The following is a 16880-nucleotide window of genomic DNA, read 5'->3' as shown; positions in this document are numbered from 1 at the left end:
TTTTCCTTTTTTTTCTTCTTTTTATTACTGTTTTGTTTTGTTTTTCCTTTTTTCACTATTTTTCTATATTTATTATATCACTTATTATTTTGTTTAGTTTTTATGTTTTTTCGGTGTGTTTTCTATTACTCTTTTATATTATTATATTTAATTTTATATTAATTATAATATACCAATGCATGCACACTACTGCGGGTCCAATACGAACGTTCTCATGTGCTTAAGAAAGCAATACCGGTATGTAGGGCTGGACAGAGACCCGAAACCCGACCCAATCCGCACCAACTGGAAAAAAAACACGAATTGGGTCGGATTTACACGGTTTGGCGGGCCCAAAACGCGGTTTTGTTTGGGCTTAAAGGAGCGGGCCGGTTCAAGAAACTGAAACCGCGGGTAACCATACCCGCCCGCATGTAATTATTATTTTTTTATTTAATAACTTTTTATCCTAAACGACAACTTTTTTTTTCTTCATTTGTTTTATTTGTTCTCTCTTTCTTCATGTTCCTTGCTTTCTAGAATTTCATTTCAATCCTAACCCAAAATACGAACCTGCGATTTTGCGTCGCCGTCAATCATAACCAACAATCTTCGTCTCAGTTGTGTCTTGTTCATAGAGGCCATCCCACGACTATTCTCCATTTTTCAGTGTATGTATGATTTTCGTCTCATTTCTTTTTTTCGTGTTTTCAGTTCCTGTTTTCATTTTCATTTTCATTTTGAATCAAGTGTTTTTTCATTTTCATTTTCGTTTTGAATCAAACATTTTTTACTGAACCAACTTCATCTAAATTCACCCTCTCCATGTTATGAAGAAGGTTTATAATTTTACTGTTAGAGTAGGGTTATTTTCTTGTCCCCTTTCTCTTTTCTGTTTTGAATAACACAAGTTTAGGATTTTTTACTTGATTGAATTAGGATTTTACACGGTTCTAAGTGATTTATGTTTGACATTCTTAATATGTCTTTTTTGCAGGTTGTGTTTGATAAAAGGACTGAAATATTTGAAGGACTGCAATATTTGAAGCTATCTCCGTATTTGATATTCATATTGCTTAACTCATTCAAGTACAATTCTCTTTCTCATGTTTCTACTTTTTAGATGACTTTCCTTGAATAAGTCTGATGCTTAAGGAATGTGAAAAACTCAATTGCTATGTTAATTAACAGTGTTATGTTATTGGTTAACAAATAGTGTCATGTTATTGTTTTTTCATTATTTCTTGATTTTCTCTTACAGACTGAAAATGATGCAGTTGACCAAGACCTTCAAAATTGCTGTGTGTTTACTTTATATCGGTATGCCTTTACATGTGTAGAATTGACGGTTTTGTTTTGATTAAGCATTGTCTTTCTCTTCATGATAGCCATATGGTAGTGGTAGTTTATTGTTTCCCATTTCTTGAAGAGCTTGGCATCATCTTTTCATTGAATTCTCAAGCATCTGGTTTTGGTTTAACAAAGCTATGTTCCATGGGATTATTAAAGATAATGGTGGGAGGGATAGATATTTTGTTAAAATAAAATATTCACTCTTGACACATATGGGTTAAATTGAAATCCATTTGATGTTGTAGAATTTCATTTTTATCAGAACTGTTAGGATCTGCCACTTGAATTTGTTGCCTAGAATAAATGAATTATTAATGACTGGTTATAAAACAAATAATTAAATATTGATGATTGATGACATGTGTTAGCATAGTCCATCAATAGAAATATTGATGTATTCTTTTTAATCTGATTCATATAAATCTCTATGTTAGGATGATTAAGATGGTTTGTCAATAAATAATTAAAAATTTGATAGTTGATTAGAGTCTATTATATTCATCTGATATAGATCTAATATCACTTAGTATTATGTTTGATTATTTTGGTTTGATAATAAACTCAATTTACTATAATAAAATAATTAAAAAAATTATTTAAGTGTAATTTAATCATGACAAATATTTATGATCGTGATAAATTTTAAGCCTTTAAACCTTTGAAATATTTTCCTTTACACACCCTAAAAAGTGCTCTGTATAAAATAGTGTTTTGTTATTTTTTACCAATGCATGGTTGGCAAAAGTTTATGACAATATCAAACAAAACTTGTATAGGTGACAGTTCCATATTTGACAATACCATACTACTAAACTAGATGTTACTATATCCTTAAAATAAACTGTTAAAATCTAGTGAGTGTGGATAATTATCTTTCATATTAATGTACCATATCGTACCTGTAAATGGATACATATAAATTATTGTAGATTGGCTAAAGCTAAATGGTAGATTGGCTCTAATGATTTAACTTCTACCGGTGTTAATCAACATTTATATTTATTAATTAAGGCTGAAATTATAGTTTTGATTTGGGTATGTTTTATGAGTTGTTATCTTATGCTGAGAAATATTGAAATTGGTTTTGAATTGCAGGTTAGGTGAAAGAGGAAGGCATGTTGAAGAACTAGCAAGAGAGCTCAAGTTATTATTGGACAGGATCAAGTCAGTTCTCTTATTTTTATATTGTCTTGTTATGGTTTGTTGATTATGGAATCATCACATTTTTCAGTGATGGGTCAGCCTAATCAAACTATACCTACTCAATATGTCATGAATGAAGTTGGTTCAGCAACAACAACTGAAGTTGTTGGACCAGAATTAGTTAATACCCAACCTACAAAGAAGAGGAAAGCTAGTGCAAGTGGTTCTAGGCAATCATCTGCTTGTTGGGAGCACTTTATTAGATTACCAGATGACTTAGTTGATACACCAACTGCAGCTTGTAAACACTGCCACAAAAAATACCTATGTGACCCTAGGACTCATGGCACCACCAACATGAACTATCATATTTTAAAATGTGCAAAGAAGCCTAGAACCACTGATCTCACCCAAACTATTCTTACATACCCCTCTGTAGAAGGATCTAGTTTGGGTCACGTTAGCTCCAAATTTGACAAGCAAGCTTGTAGAAAAGCTTTGTCAATTTTTATGGTTCTAGATGAACAACCATTTAGTGCAGTTGAGGGGGAAGGTTTTAAGTACTATTCTAAAGTAATGTAGCCCCAATTTACTCTCCCATCTAGGCGTACAGTAGCTAGAGACTGTTTTCATCTACACTTGGATGAAAAACAAAAACTAAAAGCCTTCTTTAAGTCTGACTACAATAGAGTAGCACTTACCACTGATTGCTGGACTTCTATCCAAAATCAAAACTACTTAACCTTTACGGCACACTTTGTAGATAACGAATGGAACTATCAAAAGAGAATTATAAGCTTCACAGTTATTCCAAACCACAAGCACTTACTACTGAAGAGGTGTTAAGGGATTGGGGAATTAGGAATGTGTCTACCATAACTGTTGATAATGCAACTTCAAATGATGTAGCTGTAGCATATTTGCATAGAAAAATATCAACTATGAATGGGATGATGGGGGATGGAAAATGTTTTCATATGAGGTGTGCTGCTCACATATTGAACTTGGTGGTAAATGAGGGTTTGAAAGATAAGCATTTGTCTATTACTAGTGTTAGGGATGTTGTTAGATTTGTCAAGTCTTCCCCTCATAGGGCAGCCAAGTTTAAAGAATGCATTGAATTTGCTGGAATAACTTGTAAAAAACTAGTATGTCTCGATGTTTCAACTCGTTGGAACGCGACATATTTGATGCTTGAGGCTGCAGAGAAGTTTCAAGCTGCTTTTGATAAGCTTGAGTATGAAGAGTCGAGCTATAGGGAGTTCTTTGGAAAAGGTAGTCCTCCTAGTAGTGATGATTGGGACATTGTTAGAGCTTTTATCTCTTTTTTAAAGTTATTCTATGAAGCAACTAATGTTTTTTCCACCTCTCAAAGTGTGAGTTTGCATAGTGCTTTTCACCAAGTGTCTGCGATCTATTGTGAGCTGAAGCAAGCTACTATGAACTTGAATGATGTTTTTGCAAGTGTGGGTGGGGACATGATGGAAAAGTATAATAGATAATGAGGGTGTGCTACTAAGATGAATAAGTTGATTTATTTTGGAATTATTTTGGATCCAAGGTACAAGTTGAGTTATATTGAGTGGACTTTTAAGGATATGTAGGGAGTTGGATCTGTGTTTGCTATCGGGTTGATCAAATCTATAAAAGAGAGCTTACAAAAATTGTATGATTGGTATAAGAAAGCTTATGACCAAAATCATAATAGACAACCTATTGGTAGTGGTGAAAACAATGTTTCCAATGATGAAACAACAATTAGCCGTCCTTCACTAATGGCTAGAGTCAATGCTTTTGAGCAACATTTAGAGGAACAAGACTCGATTGATCAACAAAATGAGCTTGAGGGTTTTTACTCTAGTAAGTGTGTCAAAAGGGATCCTAAATTTGACCTTCTTGTATGGTGGAAACACAATTCAACACAATATCCTATTTTATCTACAATAGCTAAAGATATTTTTGTCACACCAGTGTCTACTGTAACACCCTTCTAAAATACCCCAAATATTTAATTAAAACAACAATGTAAATCAATCAGAGTAATTATGCAATTAAGGGTGTCACACAATCATTTCACACCATTCTCCAAAATATCCTGTCATGCTCATTTATTTAATCAAAAGGAAACATTTGCATAATACGCAGCGGATACAAACTAACAACATTCAAACCATGTAATACTTTACATGTAAATTTGTTCAACAACCAAATGAAAACATAGTAAAACATCCCATCCCGATGTTACATCTACCAGAGCATGACCCACTAAGGAACTACACTAGACTCCAAGGACTAGCTTCTACTCAATCACTGCTCGTTACCTGAAACATAGTTGTAAGGGTGAGTTCCTCAATCAATATAATAAGCATTATAAAATATCATGTAATGCTAAGTAATAACACAATTAATCACCCTAATCATATCACACATTCGGTAACGGCACATCAACACAAATGGCATACTCAATATCAACACAGTTCATACTCATACCCAATACCATCACAAACACACGTATAATATTGGAATACATCCATTCATATTATACGTCATACATACATTATGCAATGAGACTCCATGCATGCGGTACCGACTATTCGTGAACATATAGTTCAACCTCACCGACCCAATCCAGGTACGGCTACCAAGCTCACTAGTCCCCCTCATTTGAGACCTAGTGACTCACTCACTAATTCCTCACCATGGGAATTAGCTACCACCCCAAGGGCTATGATATGCACGCTAATCACCTAGCATGCAAACATCAACAACAATCCACAATACTAACTCACTAATTCCTCACCATGGGAATTAGCTACCACCATAAAGGCCACAATATGCAAGCTAAATCACTTAGTCATGCAAACATCAACAATCAACCACAATGGACATATGCTCACCCTCTAAGCCATAAACAGTCCATTCATAATTTCATACATGATCGATACATTCACAACATTATGCATATCATCATACCACATAATCAATCACAGCATTAGCACACTCTACTAATACCTATACTACTCAAAAACAACGGGAAATGATCCCTACTCTATCATACATCAGCTAAATTACATTACTCAGCTGAACAACCAAAAACTGCACAACAACAGCACAGAAAATCACAATCCTGCCCATACGCGTATTGCCTAGTCCCATACGCGTATGGCCCATTTCTCAGCCAATCCCATACGCGTAATGCCTGCCTCATACGCGTATGCTACGCGTACCACATCCTCATACGCGTACCAACAGAGACAGAGCTACGTTCAAAACATCATCTTCCTCATCCATACGCGTAATGCCTAGTACCATACGCGTACCAGGCCATCTCATACGCGTATTGCCTAGTGCCATACGCGTATGACCAGAAACCAGATTTCCAGATCTGCAATGGTCTTCTCTGCTACGAGATCTCTCCAATTCCACCTTCCACAGTCCAATTTTACACAATAATCATTCATATCACCTAACACGAATCATACCCTATTCGATTCCACAAAGGCTAACATTATTACATCTAATTCCTACGAATTTCTCCAATAAAACCCATTTTTCGTTCATCCAATATTTCACAATCTTCATCATGCATCATTCTAATCAGGGACAAATCAATAGTCTATCACTACCCATTACATGTTATCCCATAATACCCATTAATCGACGATAAACCCCCCTTACCTGAGTTAATCCGGCAATCCTGCAGCTTCAAGTTCTTCCTCTCTTCAATCCTTGTTCTCTGGCTCTCTTTGCCCTTTTCCACTTTTCTGTCCCTTTTCCTTTTCACGTGAAAAATAAACCTTTTTACTAAATGGGACCTTTTCTAAATTCCAACTTTTATTCCAATAAAATAATAACCCAATAATAATAATTCCAATAATAATATTCCAATTATTTAATTAAATTAATAAATGTATTATTAACTTAAATTAAATAATTATCTTATTTTATCGGGGTGTTACAACTCTCCCCCACTAAAAGAGTTTTCGTCCTCGAAAACATACCTCAAGCGAATAACTCCGGATACGACTCCTTCATCTGGCTCTCAAGTTCCCAAGTCACATTGCCACCTGTTGGTCCTCCCCAAGCTACCTTTACTAAAGCAATCTCTCTACCCCGCAGCTGCTTCAACTCTCGATCCTCAATCCTCATAGGTGATGTTTCAACAGTCAGGTTATCTCTCACCTGGACATCATCTACTTGGACCACATGCGACGGATCATGAATGTACCTCCTCAACTGAGACACATGAAAAACTTCATGCAAATTCGCAAGTGACGGCGGTAAAGCGATACGATAGGCTACCTCCCATATCCTCTCCAAAATTTGATAAGGACCAATAAATCGAGGTGTCAACTTCTTCGACTTCAAAGCTCGACCAACCCCAGTTATCGGAGTAACACGAAGAAACACATGATCTCCCTCTTGAAACTCAAGTGACTTCCTTCTCTTGTCGTGATAACTCTTCTGACGACTCTGAGCAATTCTCATCTTCTCCTGAATCATCTTAATCTTTTCCGTAGTTTGTTGAACAATCTCCGGTCCGATCACAGCACTCTCACCGGACTCATACCAACATAAAGGTGTCCGACATCTCCTACCATACAAAGCTTCAAACGGTGCCATACCAATGCTCGAATGAAAACTATTGTTGTAGGTAAACTCAATCAAAGGTAAATAACAATCCCAAGCACCTCCTTTTTCCAAAACACACGCCCTCAAAAGATCCTCTAGTGACTGAATCGTCCTCTCAGTCTGACCATCAGTCTGCGGATGATATGCAGAACTCAACCTCAGCTTAGTTCCCAAAGCCCTCTGCAAACCTTCCCAGAACTTCGATGTAAATCTAGGATCTCTGTCCGAAACAATACTCGACGGAATACCATGCAAACTTACAATTTTCTCAATATACAATTCAGCTAATCTCTCTAACGGATAATCCATTCTGATCGGAATGAAATGAGCCGATTTAGTCAATCTATCAACAATCACCCAAATGGCTTCAGAATTCTTATTTGTCCTCGGTAAACCAGAAACAAAATCCATACTGATACTATCCCACTTCCACTCTGGAATAGCCAACGGTTGCATTAGCCCAGACGGCTTTTGATGCTCAATCTTCGACTTCTGACAAGTCAAACAAGAATAAACAAAACTCGCAATTTCTCTTTTCATTCCCGGCCACCAAAATAACTTTTTCAAATCATGATACATCTTCGTAGCTCCAGGATGAATACTCAGGCCACTACGATGTCCTTCCTCAAGAATACTCTTCTTAAGTTCGGTAACATCCGGAATACACACCCGATTACCAAATTTCAAAACACCATTCTCATCAACTCTGAATTCACCACCTTGACCTTGATTCACTAGAGTCAACTTATCAACCAAAAGCACATCGGATTTCTGACCCTCTCTGATCTCATCCAGAATACTACTCGTTAACTTCAACATTCCCAATTTAACACTATTGTGAGTACTCTCACACACCAAACTCAAGTCTCTAAACTGCTCAATTAAATCCAATTCCTTAACCATTAACATAGACATATGCAATGATTTCCGACTCAATGCATCAGCCACTACGTTTGCTTTACCCGGATGGTAATTCAAACCAAAGTCATAATCCTTCAGAAACTCTAACCATCTCCTCTGTCTCATATTCAGCTCTTTCTAATCAAACAAATACTTTAAACTTTTATGATCACTGAAAACCTCAAATCTTGAACCGTACAAGTAATGCCTCCATAACTTCAGAACAAATACCACAGCTGCCAACTCTAAATCGTGTGTCGGATAGTTCCTCTCATGAACCCTCAGTTGTCTCGAAGCATAAGCTATAACCTGCTTATTCTGCATCAACACACCACCCAAACCCAACAATGAAACATCACAGTAAACCTCAAATAGTTCTGACGGACTCGGTAATATCAGAATAGGAGCAGTAGTTAACCTTCTCTTTAACTCTTGGAAACCTTCTTCACATTTCGAGTCCCAAACAAGCGCTTGCCCCTTTCTAGTCAACATCGTCAACGGTAACGCCAACTTAGAAAATCCCTCAATGAACTTCCTATAATATCCTGCAAGTCCAAGAAAACTCTTTATCTCAGAAACTGACTTCAGAGCTTCCCACTTAGATACCGCTTCTATCTTAGAAGGATCAACAGCAACACCACCTCTGGAAATCACATGACCAAGAAAACTAACCTCTTCTAACCAAAATTCACACTTAGACAGTTTAGCAAATAACTTCTTTTCTCGTAGAACTCCTAAAACCACTCTCAAATGCTCAGCATGCTCTTCTTCAGATTTCGAATACACCAAAATATCATCAATAAACACCACAACAAACTGGTCTAGATACGGATGGAAAATCCTATTCATATACTCCATAAATACTCCAGGCGCATTAGTCACACCAAAAGGCATTACAGAATACTCATAATGTCCATACCTTGTTCTGAAAGCAGTCTTCTGAATATCCTCAGTTTTCACACGTATCTGATGATACCCAGATCTCAAATCTATTTTGCTGAACACACTCGCACCAACCAATTGATCCATCAGATCATCAATCCTTGGCAAAGGATACCGATTCTTGATCGTCACTTTATTCAGTTGCCTGTAGTCCACACACAACCTCATAGTACCTTCTTTCTTCTTAACCAATAACACTGGTGCACCCCACGGTGACACACTCGAACGAATAAATTTCTTATCCAACAGATCTTCCAACTGACTCTTCAATTCAGTTAACTCAACAGCAGACATACGGTACGGAGCCATCGATATCGGCCTAGTACCAGGTACTAAATCAATCGAGAACTCAACTTCACGCTCTGGTGGTAATTCATTCACTTCTTCCGGAAACACATCAGGAAAATCACACACCACGGCTAGATCGCCAATCACCAGTTTATCTTTAGCCTTCATAGTAGCTAACAGCATGAACAACTCTGCCCCATCTGCTACTGCCTCATTCACCTGCCTTGCTGATAGAAACAAACTCTTTCCTTCCTCACTTTCAGGAAAGATCACAGTCTTATCAAAACAGTTGATATAAACTCGGTTACACACCAACCAGTTCATACCCAGAATAACATCAATCTGCACTAGTGGAAGACACACAAGGTCCATTCCAAAGTCTCTACCAAAAATACTCAAAGGACAATTTAAACAAACTGAAGTAGTAGTCACTGAACCCTTCGCAGGAGTATCAATCACCATACTACCATGCATCTCAGATATCTCTAACTTAAGTTTCACAGCATAATCCAAAGATATAAAGGAATGAGTCGCACCTGTGTCAATAATAGCTACAAGAGGAAAGCCATTAATATAACACGTACCTCGGATCAAACGATCATCTGCAGAAGTCTCAGAACCCGATAAAGCAAAGACCTTGCCTCCCGACTGATTCTCCTTCTTCGGCTTAGGACACTGTGGGCTAATATGACCCACCTCTCCACAGTTGAAACAAGTCACAGTCTTCAACCGGCACTCTGCAGCCAAGTGACCACCTTTTCCACACTTGAAACACTTCCTCTCAGCACTGGTACATTCATGGATCCGATGTCCAGCCTGACCACATCTGAAACACTTAGCAGGGGCACTAGAGTCTCCCCCACTAGGCCTCTTCATCCCACTCTGTCTCTGAAAACCCTTGCCAGCTGCATACGGTTTTCCACGATCATTCTGATTCTTGCCTTTCCTATCAACCCTCTGCTGATAGCTCTCCGCTCTGGCCTTGGTATCCTGTTCAAAAATCCTGCAACAGTCAACCAAATCAGAAAACACTCTAATCCGCTGATACCCAATAGCCTGCTTGATCTCGGGACGTAACCCGTTCTCAAACTTCACACACTTTGAAAATTCCCCAGTAGCCTCGTTATAGGGAGTGTAATACTTCGACAGCTCTGTGAACTTAGCAGCATACTCAGTAACAGACCGGTTGCCCTGCTTCAATTCCAAGAACTCTATCTCTTTCTTTCCTCTGAAATCCTCTGGAAAGTACTTTCTCAGGAATCTCTCTCTGAACACAGCCCAAGTGATCTCAGCATTCCCCGCAGTTTCCAACTCAGTGCGGGTAGCAACCCACCAGTCATCTGCTTCCTCTGACAGCATATGCGTACCGAATCTGACCTTCTGGTTATCGGCACACTCAGTCACTCGGAAGATCCTCTCAATCTCCTTCAACCACTTCTGAGCACCATCTGGATCGTATGCTCCCTTGAACATTGGAGGATTGTTCTTCTGGAACTCACTCAGTTGACGAGCAGCTCCCATTCCCATAACATTCGGATTCCCTCCAAGTACTCTAGCTAGCATACCCAGAGCCTCAGCAATCGCAGCATCATCTCTACCTCTTCCAGCCATCTCTATTCTGAAAACCCAACAAGCTAAACAATAAGTACTGATAGGGTTACACAACACCTATCCCGTACAGGGGAACAGAATAATTACGACTCGACTCGACCGACTATGCTCTGATACCACTAATGTAACACCCTTCTAAAATACCCCAAATATTTAATTAAAACAACAATGTAAATCAATCAGAGTAATTATGCAATTAAGGGTGTCACACAATCATTTCACACCATTCTCCAAAATATCCTGTCATGCTCATTTATTTAATCAAAAGGAAACATTTGCATAATACGCAGCGGATACAAACTAACAACATTCAAACCATGTAATACTTTACATGTAAAGTTGTTCAACAACCAAATGAAAACATAGTAAAACATCCCATCCCGATGTTACATCTACCAGAGCATGACCCACTAAGGAACTACACTAGACTCCAAGGACTAGCTTCTACTCAATCACTGCTCGTTACCTGAAACATAGTTGTAAGGGTGAGTTCCTCAATCAATATAATAAGCATTATAAAATATCATGTAATGCTAAGTAATAACACAATTAATCACCCTAATCATATCACACATTCGGTAACGGCACATCAACACAAATGGCATACTCAATATCAACACAGTTCATACTCATACCCAATACCATCACAAACACACGTATAATATTGGAATACATCCATTCATATTATACGTCATACATACATTATGCAATGAGACTCCATGCATGCGGTACCGACTATTCGTGAACATATAGTTCAACCTCACCGACCCAATCCAGGTACGGCTACCAAGCTCACTAGTCCCACTCATTTGAGACCTAGTGACTCACTCACTAATTCCTCACCATGGGAATTAGCTACCACCCCAAGGGCTATGATATGCACGCTAATCACCTAGCATGCAAACATCAACAACAATCCACAATACTAACTCACTAATTCCTCACCATGGGAATTAGCTACCACCATAAAGGCCACAATATGCAAGCTAAATCACTTAGTCATGCAAACATCAACAATCAACCACAATGGACATATGCTCACCCTCTAAGCCATAAACAGTCCATTCATAATTTCATACATGATCGATACATTCACAACATTATGCATATCATCATACCACATAATCAATCACAGCATTAGCACACTCTACTAATACCTATACTACTCAAAAACAACGGGAAATGATCCCTACTCTATCATACATCAGCTAAATTACATTACTCAGCTGAACAACCAAAAACTGCACAACAACAGCACAGAAAATCACAATCCTGCCCATACGCGTATTGCCTAGTCCCATACGCGTATGGCCCATTTCTCAGCCAATCCCATACGCGTAATGCCTGCCTCATACGCGTATGCTACGCGTACCACATCCTCATACGCGTACCAACAGAGACAGAGCTACGTTCAAAACATCATCTTCCTCATCCATATGCGTAATGCCTAGTACCATACGCGTACCAGGCCATCTCATACGCGTATTGCCTAGTGCCATACGCGTATGACCAGAAACCAGATTTCCAGATCTGCAATGGTCTTCTCTGCTACGAGATCTCTCCAATTCCACCTTCCACAGTCCAATTTTACACAATAATCATTCATATCACCTAACACGAATCATACCCTATTCGATTCCACAAAGGCTAACATTATTACATCTAATTCCTACGAATTTCTCCAATAAAACCCATTTTTCGTTCATCCAATATTTCACAATCTTCATCATGCATCATTCTAATCAGGGACAAATCAATAGTCTATCACTACCCATTACATGTTATCCCATAATACCCATTAATTGACGATAAACCCCCCTTACCTGAGTTAATCCGGCAATCCTGCAGCTTCAAGTTCTTCCTCTCTTCAATCCTTGTTCTCTGGCTCTCTTTGCTCTTTTCCACTTTTCTGTCCCTTTTCCTTTTCACGTGAAAAATAAACCTTTTTACTAAATGGGACCTTTTCTAAATTCCAACTTTTATTCCAATAAAATAATAACCCAATAATAATAATTCCAATAATAATATTCCAATTATTTAATTAAATTAATAAATGTATTATTAACTTAAATTAAATAATTATCTTATTTTATCGGGGTGTTACATCTACGGTTGCATCAGAAAGTGCCTTCAGTACGGGAGGGAGAGTCTTAGAAACTTATAGGAGCTCCCTAAAACCTGAAATTGCAAAGGCATTAATTTGCACCCATAATTGGTTAAAGCCGTCTTTTAGCTATTTCAAAGACTTGAACCTCATGGAAGATTTTGAGCTTTCTGAAGATATTATAGCAGGTAAAATCATTTCTAAAAATGTTATATCTTTATTTCATAATTGTTATATCTTTCTAAAAAAATGTTTATTTCATTATTTCAGAATTTGAAGAAATTTCTTCTGCAACAAGAAGAGGATCTTTACCGTCTCAGCCACAACCTTCTGGTTGTGCTTGAAAAATATGGAGGTATATTTACTTTATTAATTTGATTTACTTATTACTTTATTCCTTTTTAAAGCTTAATATTTTTCTTGTTTAATTTTTCAGTCCACATATGTTTTTTGAAGTCATATGTGACTTATATTTTGTGACTACTCAATGGTCAAACAATATATATTTTGTCCCGTGGATTTTGAAGAAATTCAAGCTAGCCAAATTTTGGTATGCATCAAACAATATATTATTGTGTTAATTATCATTAGTGGTTTATTAGTTGGATTTAATACTAATTAATTCTGAACTGAAGTTGGTAATGTCATGGTCGGTTGTCCATTAGTTAGATGAAGTATTGCTAATTGTGTCAATAGAACATTTTGAGGCCATGCATGAACAATTTGGTAAAACTGTGACGATACGCTATATAGCCAGGATCAATTGATACATTTTGCAACATCTTGATAAATGAGCAGCAACATACTCTATTGTTGGACTTTATTGTGTGACACTGGTGTGTTTATTTGGGTATATGGAGCATGAAAACAGTAGCAGTCAAAGAACTCAAAGAACCATAGAGCAAGATCCACTAAACTGTAAGTGTATTCAACTTGTTTTGTATTGTGTTTGAAATTTATAAATTGTCCTAAAAACCATGTACTTATCTCATTGATGGCAACAATATGCATTACTTTGCTCCATTGGAATTTAATGAGAGAGTAGTGATAAAAGTCTTATCTCAGTTATGACAACAATATACATTACTTTGCTCCATGATGTATGAGACTATTTATTAATATGTCAGCTACTTGTAAACCTTCACATCCATTTATTTTCTTTTAATTCAGCTTGGAAATTATGATACATCAGTACAATTGTGTCAAAAACGTCAGGGAATGCTTTCTAATAAGATCTTAATTTTAGTAGAATAACTTAGTCATTTTAATAGGATCTTAACAAATTTATTATTTATTTATTTATTACATAATATGTGTGCGTTAAAGCTTTTGTTGAATGAGACTCTAAAATTTTGATTTGATTGCAATAGAATTGAAGTGTATTGTCAAGACCATTCTCATTAATTATAGCTGTATCTTGAATTCTAATTGTGTTTGACTATTGTGGTAGTTTTTAAGGAATTACATGTTGCTTATTTGATATGGTCTTTGCTTTCATGGTTGAAAATTCATATGTAGTGTTTACTATAATTCATATTGTATATTCTCCTTAGTGGTGTACCACCTTTTTGGGTTGGTAAGATCAACTTTTAGTTTCAAAATGTCTACTATATTTATAGTTTTGGATTTAGATTCTGATTGAAAAATTAACACATATGGTGTGGTAAATTTTCTTTGCAGAAACTGAAAAGGGAATATTTTGTCATATTGGATAGTAAATTTGACTTTGTTAATGAACCATGTCCATCAATATCAAACAATGCTAAAGATCTAGCCAGGAAGATACTGAATCTGGATCCAAAGAAGAGAATTCCTTCTACACAAGTCCTTGGTACTACACTATTGTTTCTATTTTGACTTAATCCTCAAATTAATCCACTCACAGTAGTTATTCTTTAAATAAATTAAAAGTACTAGACTATTGTTTCTATTTTGACTTAATCCTCAAATTACTCAAATCATCAGTGAGAATGCTTACAATAGGTTTATATTGGGACTGTTTTTACTAAGGGACTATTTTAACTTATAATTCTACATTTTATGCTGCAGAGAAAGCTATTCATGATGCAAGTTGAGGAAGTTGAGAAGTTGGTTACACTATTGAAGTTATTCTTATTGGAAGGTCATTGATAGTAGTTGATAATACTATTACTATTTAAATTGTAATTTAAATTTATGTTGATAGTGAATTTATGTTGGAGTCATTTGGATTTATGTTGAATTTAAACCGTAGTAATTTGTATCTTAAAATGTGTCATTTGAGCCAACAAAAAATGAGCCCAGTAACCCGATTAGACCGCTTGTTTTAACCCGCGACCCGTCATAACCCAACCCAGCCAAACCGATTAAGAAAATGGGCGAAAATGAGTTTATATTGTTCAACCGCGGGTTCGGTTGGATGTGACTTTTCGACCCGAAACCGCCAAACCCGGCCCGTTGTCCAGCCCTACCGGTATGCATGATGTAGCTGTGTGTTTCCTTCTTAATTCCTTATTGGTACTTTAGCTCTTCTTTTTATAATTTATATCATTAGCTTAGAAATATAATATTAGTATTAGTTTAGAAGAATATAACAGGAGTTTTTGTCATAAATATAACTATTAGTCTTAGTTAGAGCATGTCAGTAGTCTTAGTTTAGAATGAATAGTTACGTAGTTAGAAAATATAAACATTAGCTTTAGTCAGAAAAATACAAACATTAGCTACGTAGTTAAAAGTTTATAATTAGTTTACTTAGTTTAGAATAAACATTAACTACTTAATTAGAAATTTATACACTAATTTACTTAGTTTAGAACAAAAATTAGTTATTTAATTAAAAAAAATATGTTTCTTAAATAGAAAAATAAACATTAGTACTAGTTTAGTAAAAATGGTAGAATTAATTTCTCTTTTAATTAGATTTAGTGATTATTCAAAATGCTAGATGTAGAATTAATATGTTAGTTAATTTTTTTTTTTATTAATTGATAAATTTTCTTTTGCCTCATGTAATTAATTAATTAAATCTTTAGTTAATCCTTTTGTTAATTCATGGCTTGATTCTCCTTTATTGATTTGATTATTTGATCAAATACGCTTTAGTCAATTAATTGAATTAATGACTTTAGGACTATTTAGTTACTCTTTCAAAATAATTGCACGCTCATTTTAGGATACCAACTCATTTAAGTGATCATAAGTCCCTTGATCACTTGATTGAATTATATCTTTACACTTGCATTGTATTTGATCCTAAGTCAAGATTCACATTCAAGGCTCTGGAGATGGAGGGATATCAAGACATGGTCATGTTGAGCTTCATCCATTCAAGCACCTTCTGTAACACCCTTCTAAAATACCCCAATAATTAATTAAAACAACAAATATAAATCAGAGTAGATATGCAATTAAGGGTGTCACACTTGACACTTCACACCATTCACCAAAATAGTTTGTCATGCTCATTTATTAATCAAAATAAAATATTGCACAATTCGCAGCGGATATGTAAACCATGTAACACATTACATGTAAAATCATTCAACAACCAAATGAAAACAAGGTAAAACATCCCGTCCCGATGTTACATATACCAGAGCATGACCCACTAAGGAACTACACTAGACTCCAAGCACTAGCTTCTACTCAATCACTGCTCGTTACCTGAAACATAGTTGTAAGGGTGAGTTCCTCAATCGATATAATAAGCATTATAAAATATCATGTAATGCTAAGTAAATTAACACATTTCATCACCCTAATCAGATCACACATTCAGCAACGGCAACATCAACTCAAAATCATACTCAACACAAACACAAAACACACGTATAATATTGGAATACATCCATTCATATTATACGCCATACATACATTATGCAATGAGACTCCATGCATGCGGTACCGACTATTCGTGAACACATAGTTCAACCTCACCGATCAAACC

At 36.2% G+C, this 16880-nt stretch overlaps 1 protein-coding gene across 1 annotated transcript; it reads left to right on the top strand.

Moving 5' to 3' along the window:
• The first annotated feature begins 3245 nt into the window (after positions 1-3245).
• LOC127123801 (zinc finger BED domain-containing protein RICESLEEPER 2-like) lies at positions 3246-13296 on the top strand. The gene is made up of 4 exons (XM_051053982.1): positions 3246-3941; positions 4080-4454; positions 13071-13140; positions 13223-13296. The coding sequence occupies exons 1-4, from the start codon at positions 3246-3248 to the stop codon at positions 13294-13296; spliced, it is 1215 nt and encodes a 404-aa protein (XP_050909939.1).
• Positions 13297-16880: the final 3584 nt, after the last annotated feature.

This window comes from Lathyrus oleraceus, chromosome 2 (genome assembly GCF_024323335.1).
Source record: "Lathyrus oleraceus cultivar Zhongwan6 chromosome 2, CAAS_Psat_ZW6_1.0, whole genome shotgun sequence".
NCBI classification, from domain to species: domain Eukaryota; kingdom Viridiplantae; phylum Streptophyta; class Magnoliopsida; order Fabales; family Fabaceae; genus Lathyrus; species Lathyrus oleraceus.
The sequence above is the reverse complement of the archived record's forward strand: the minus strand, read 5'-3'. Positions and strand labels throughout refer to the sequence as shown.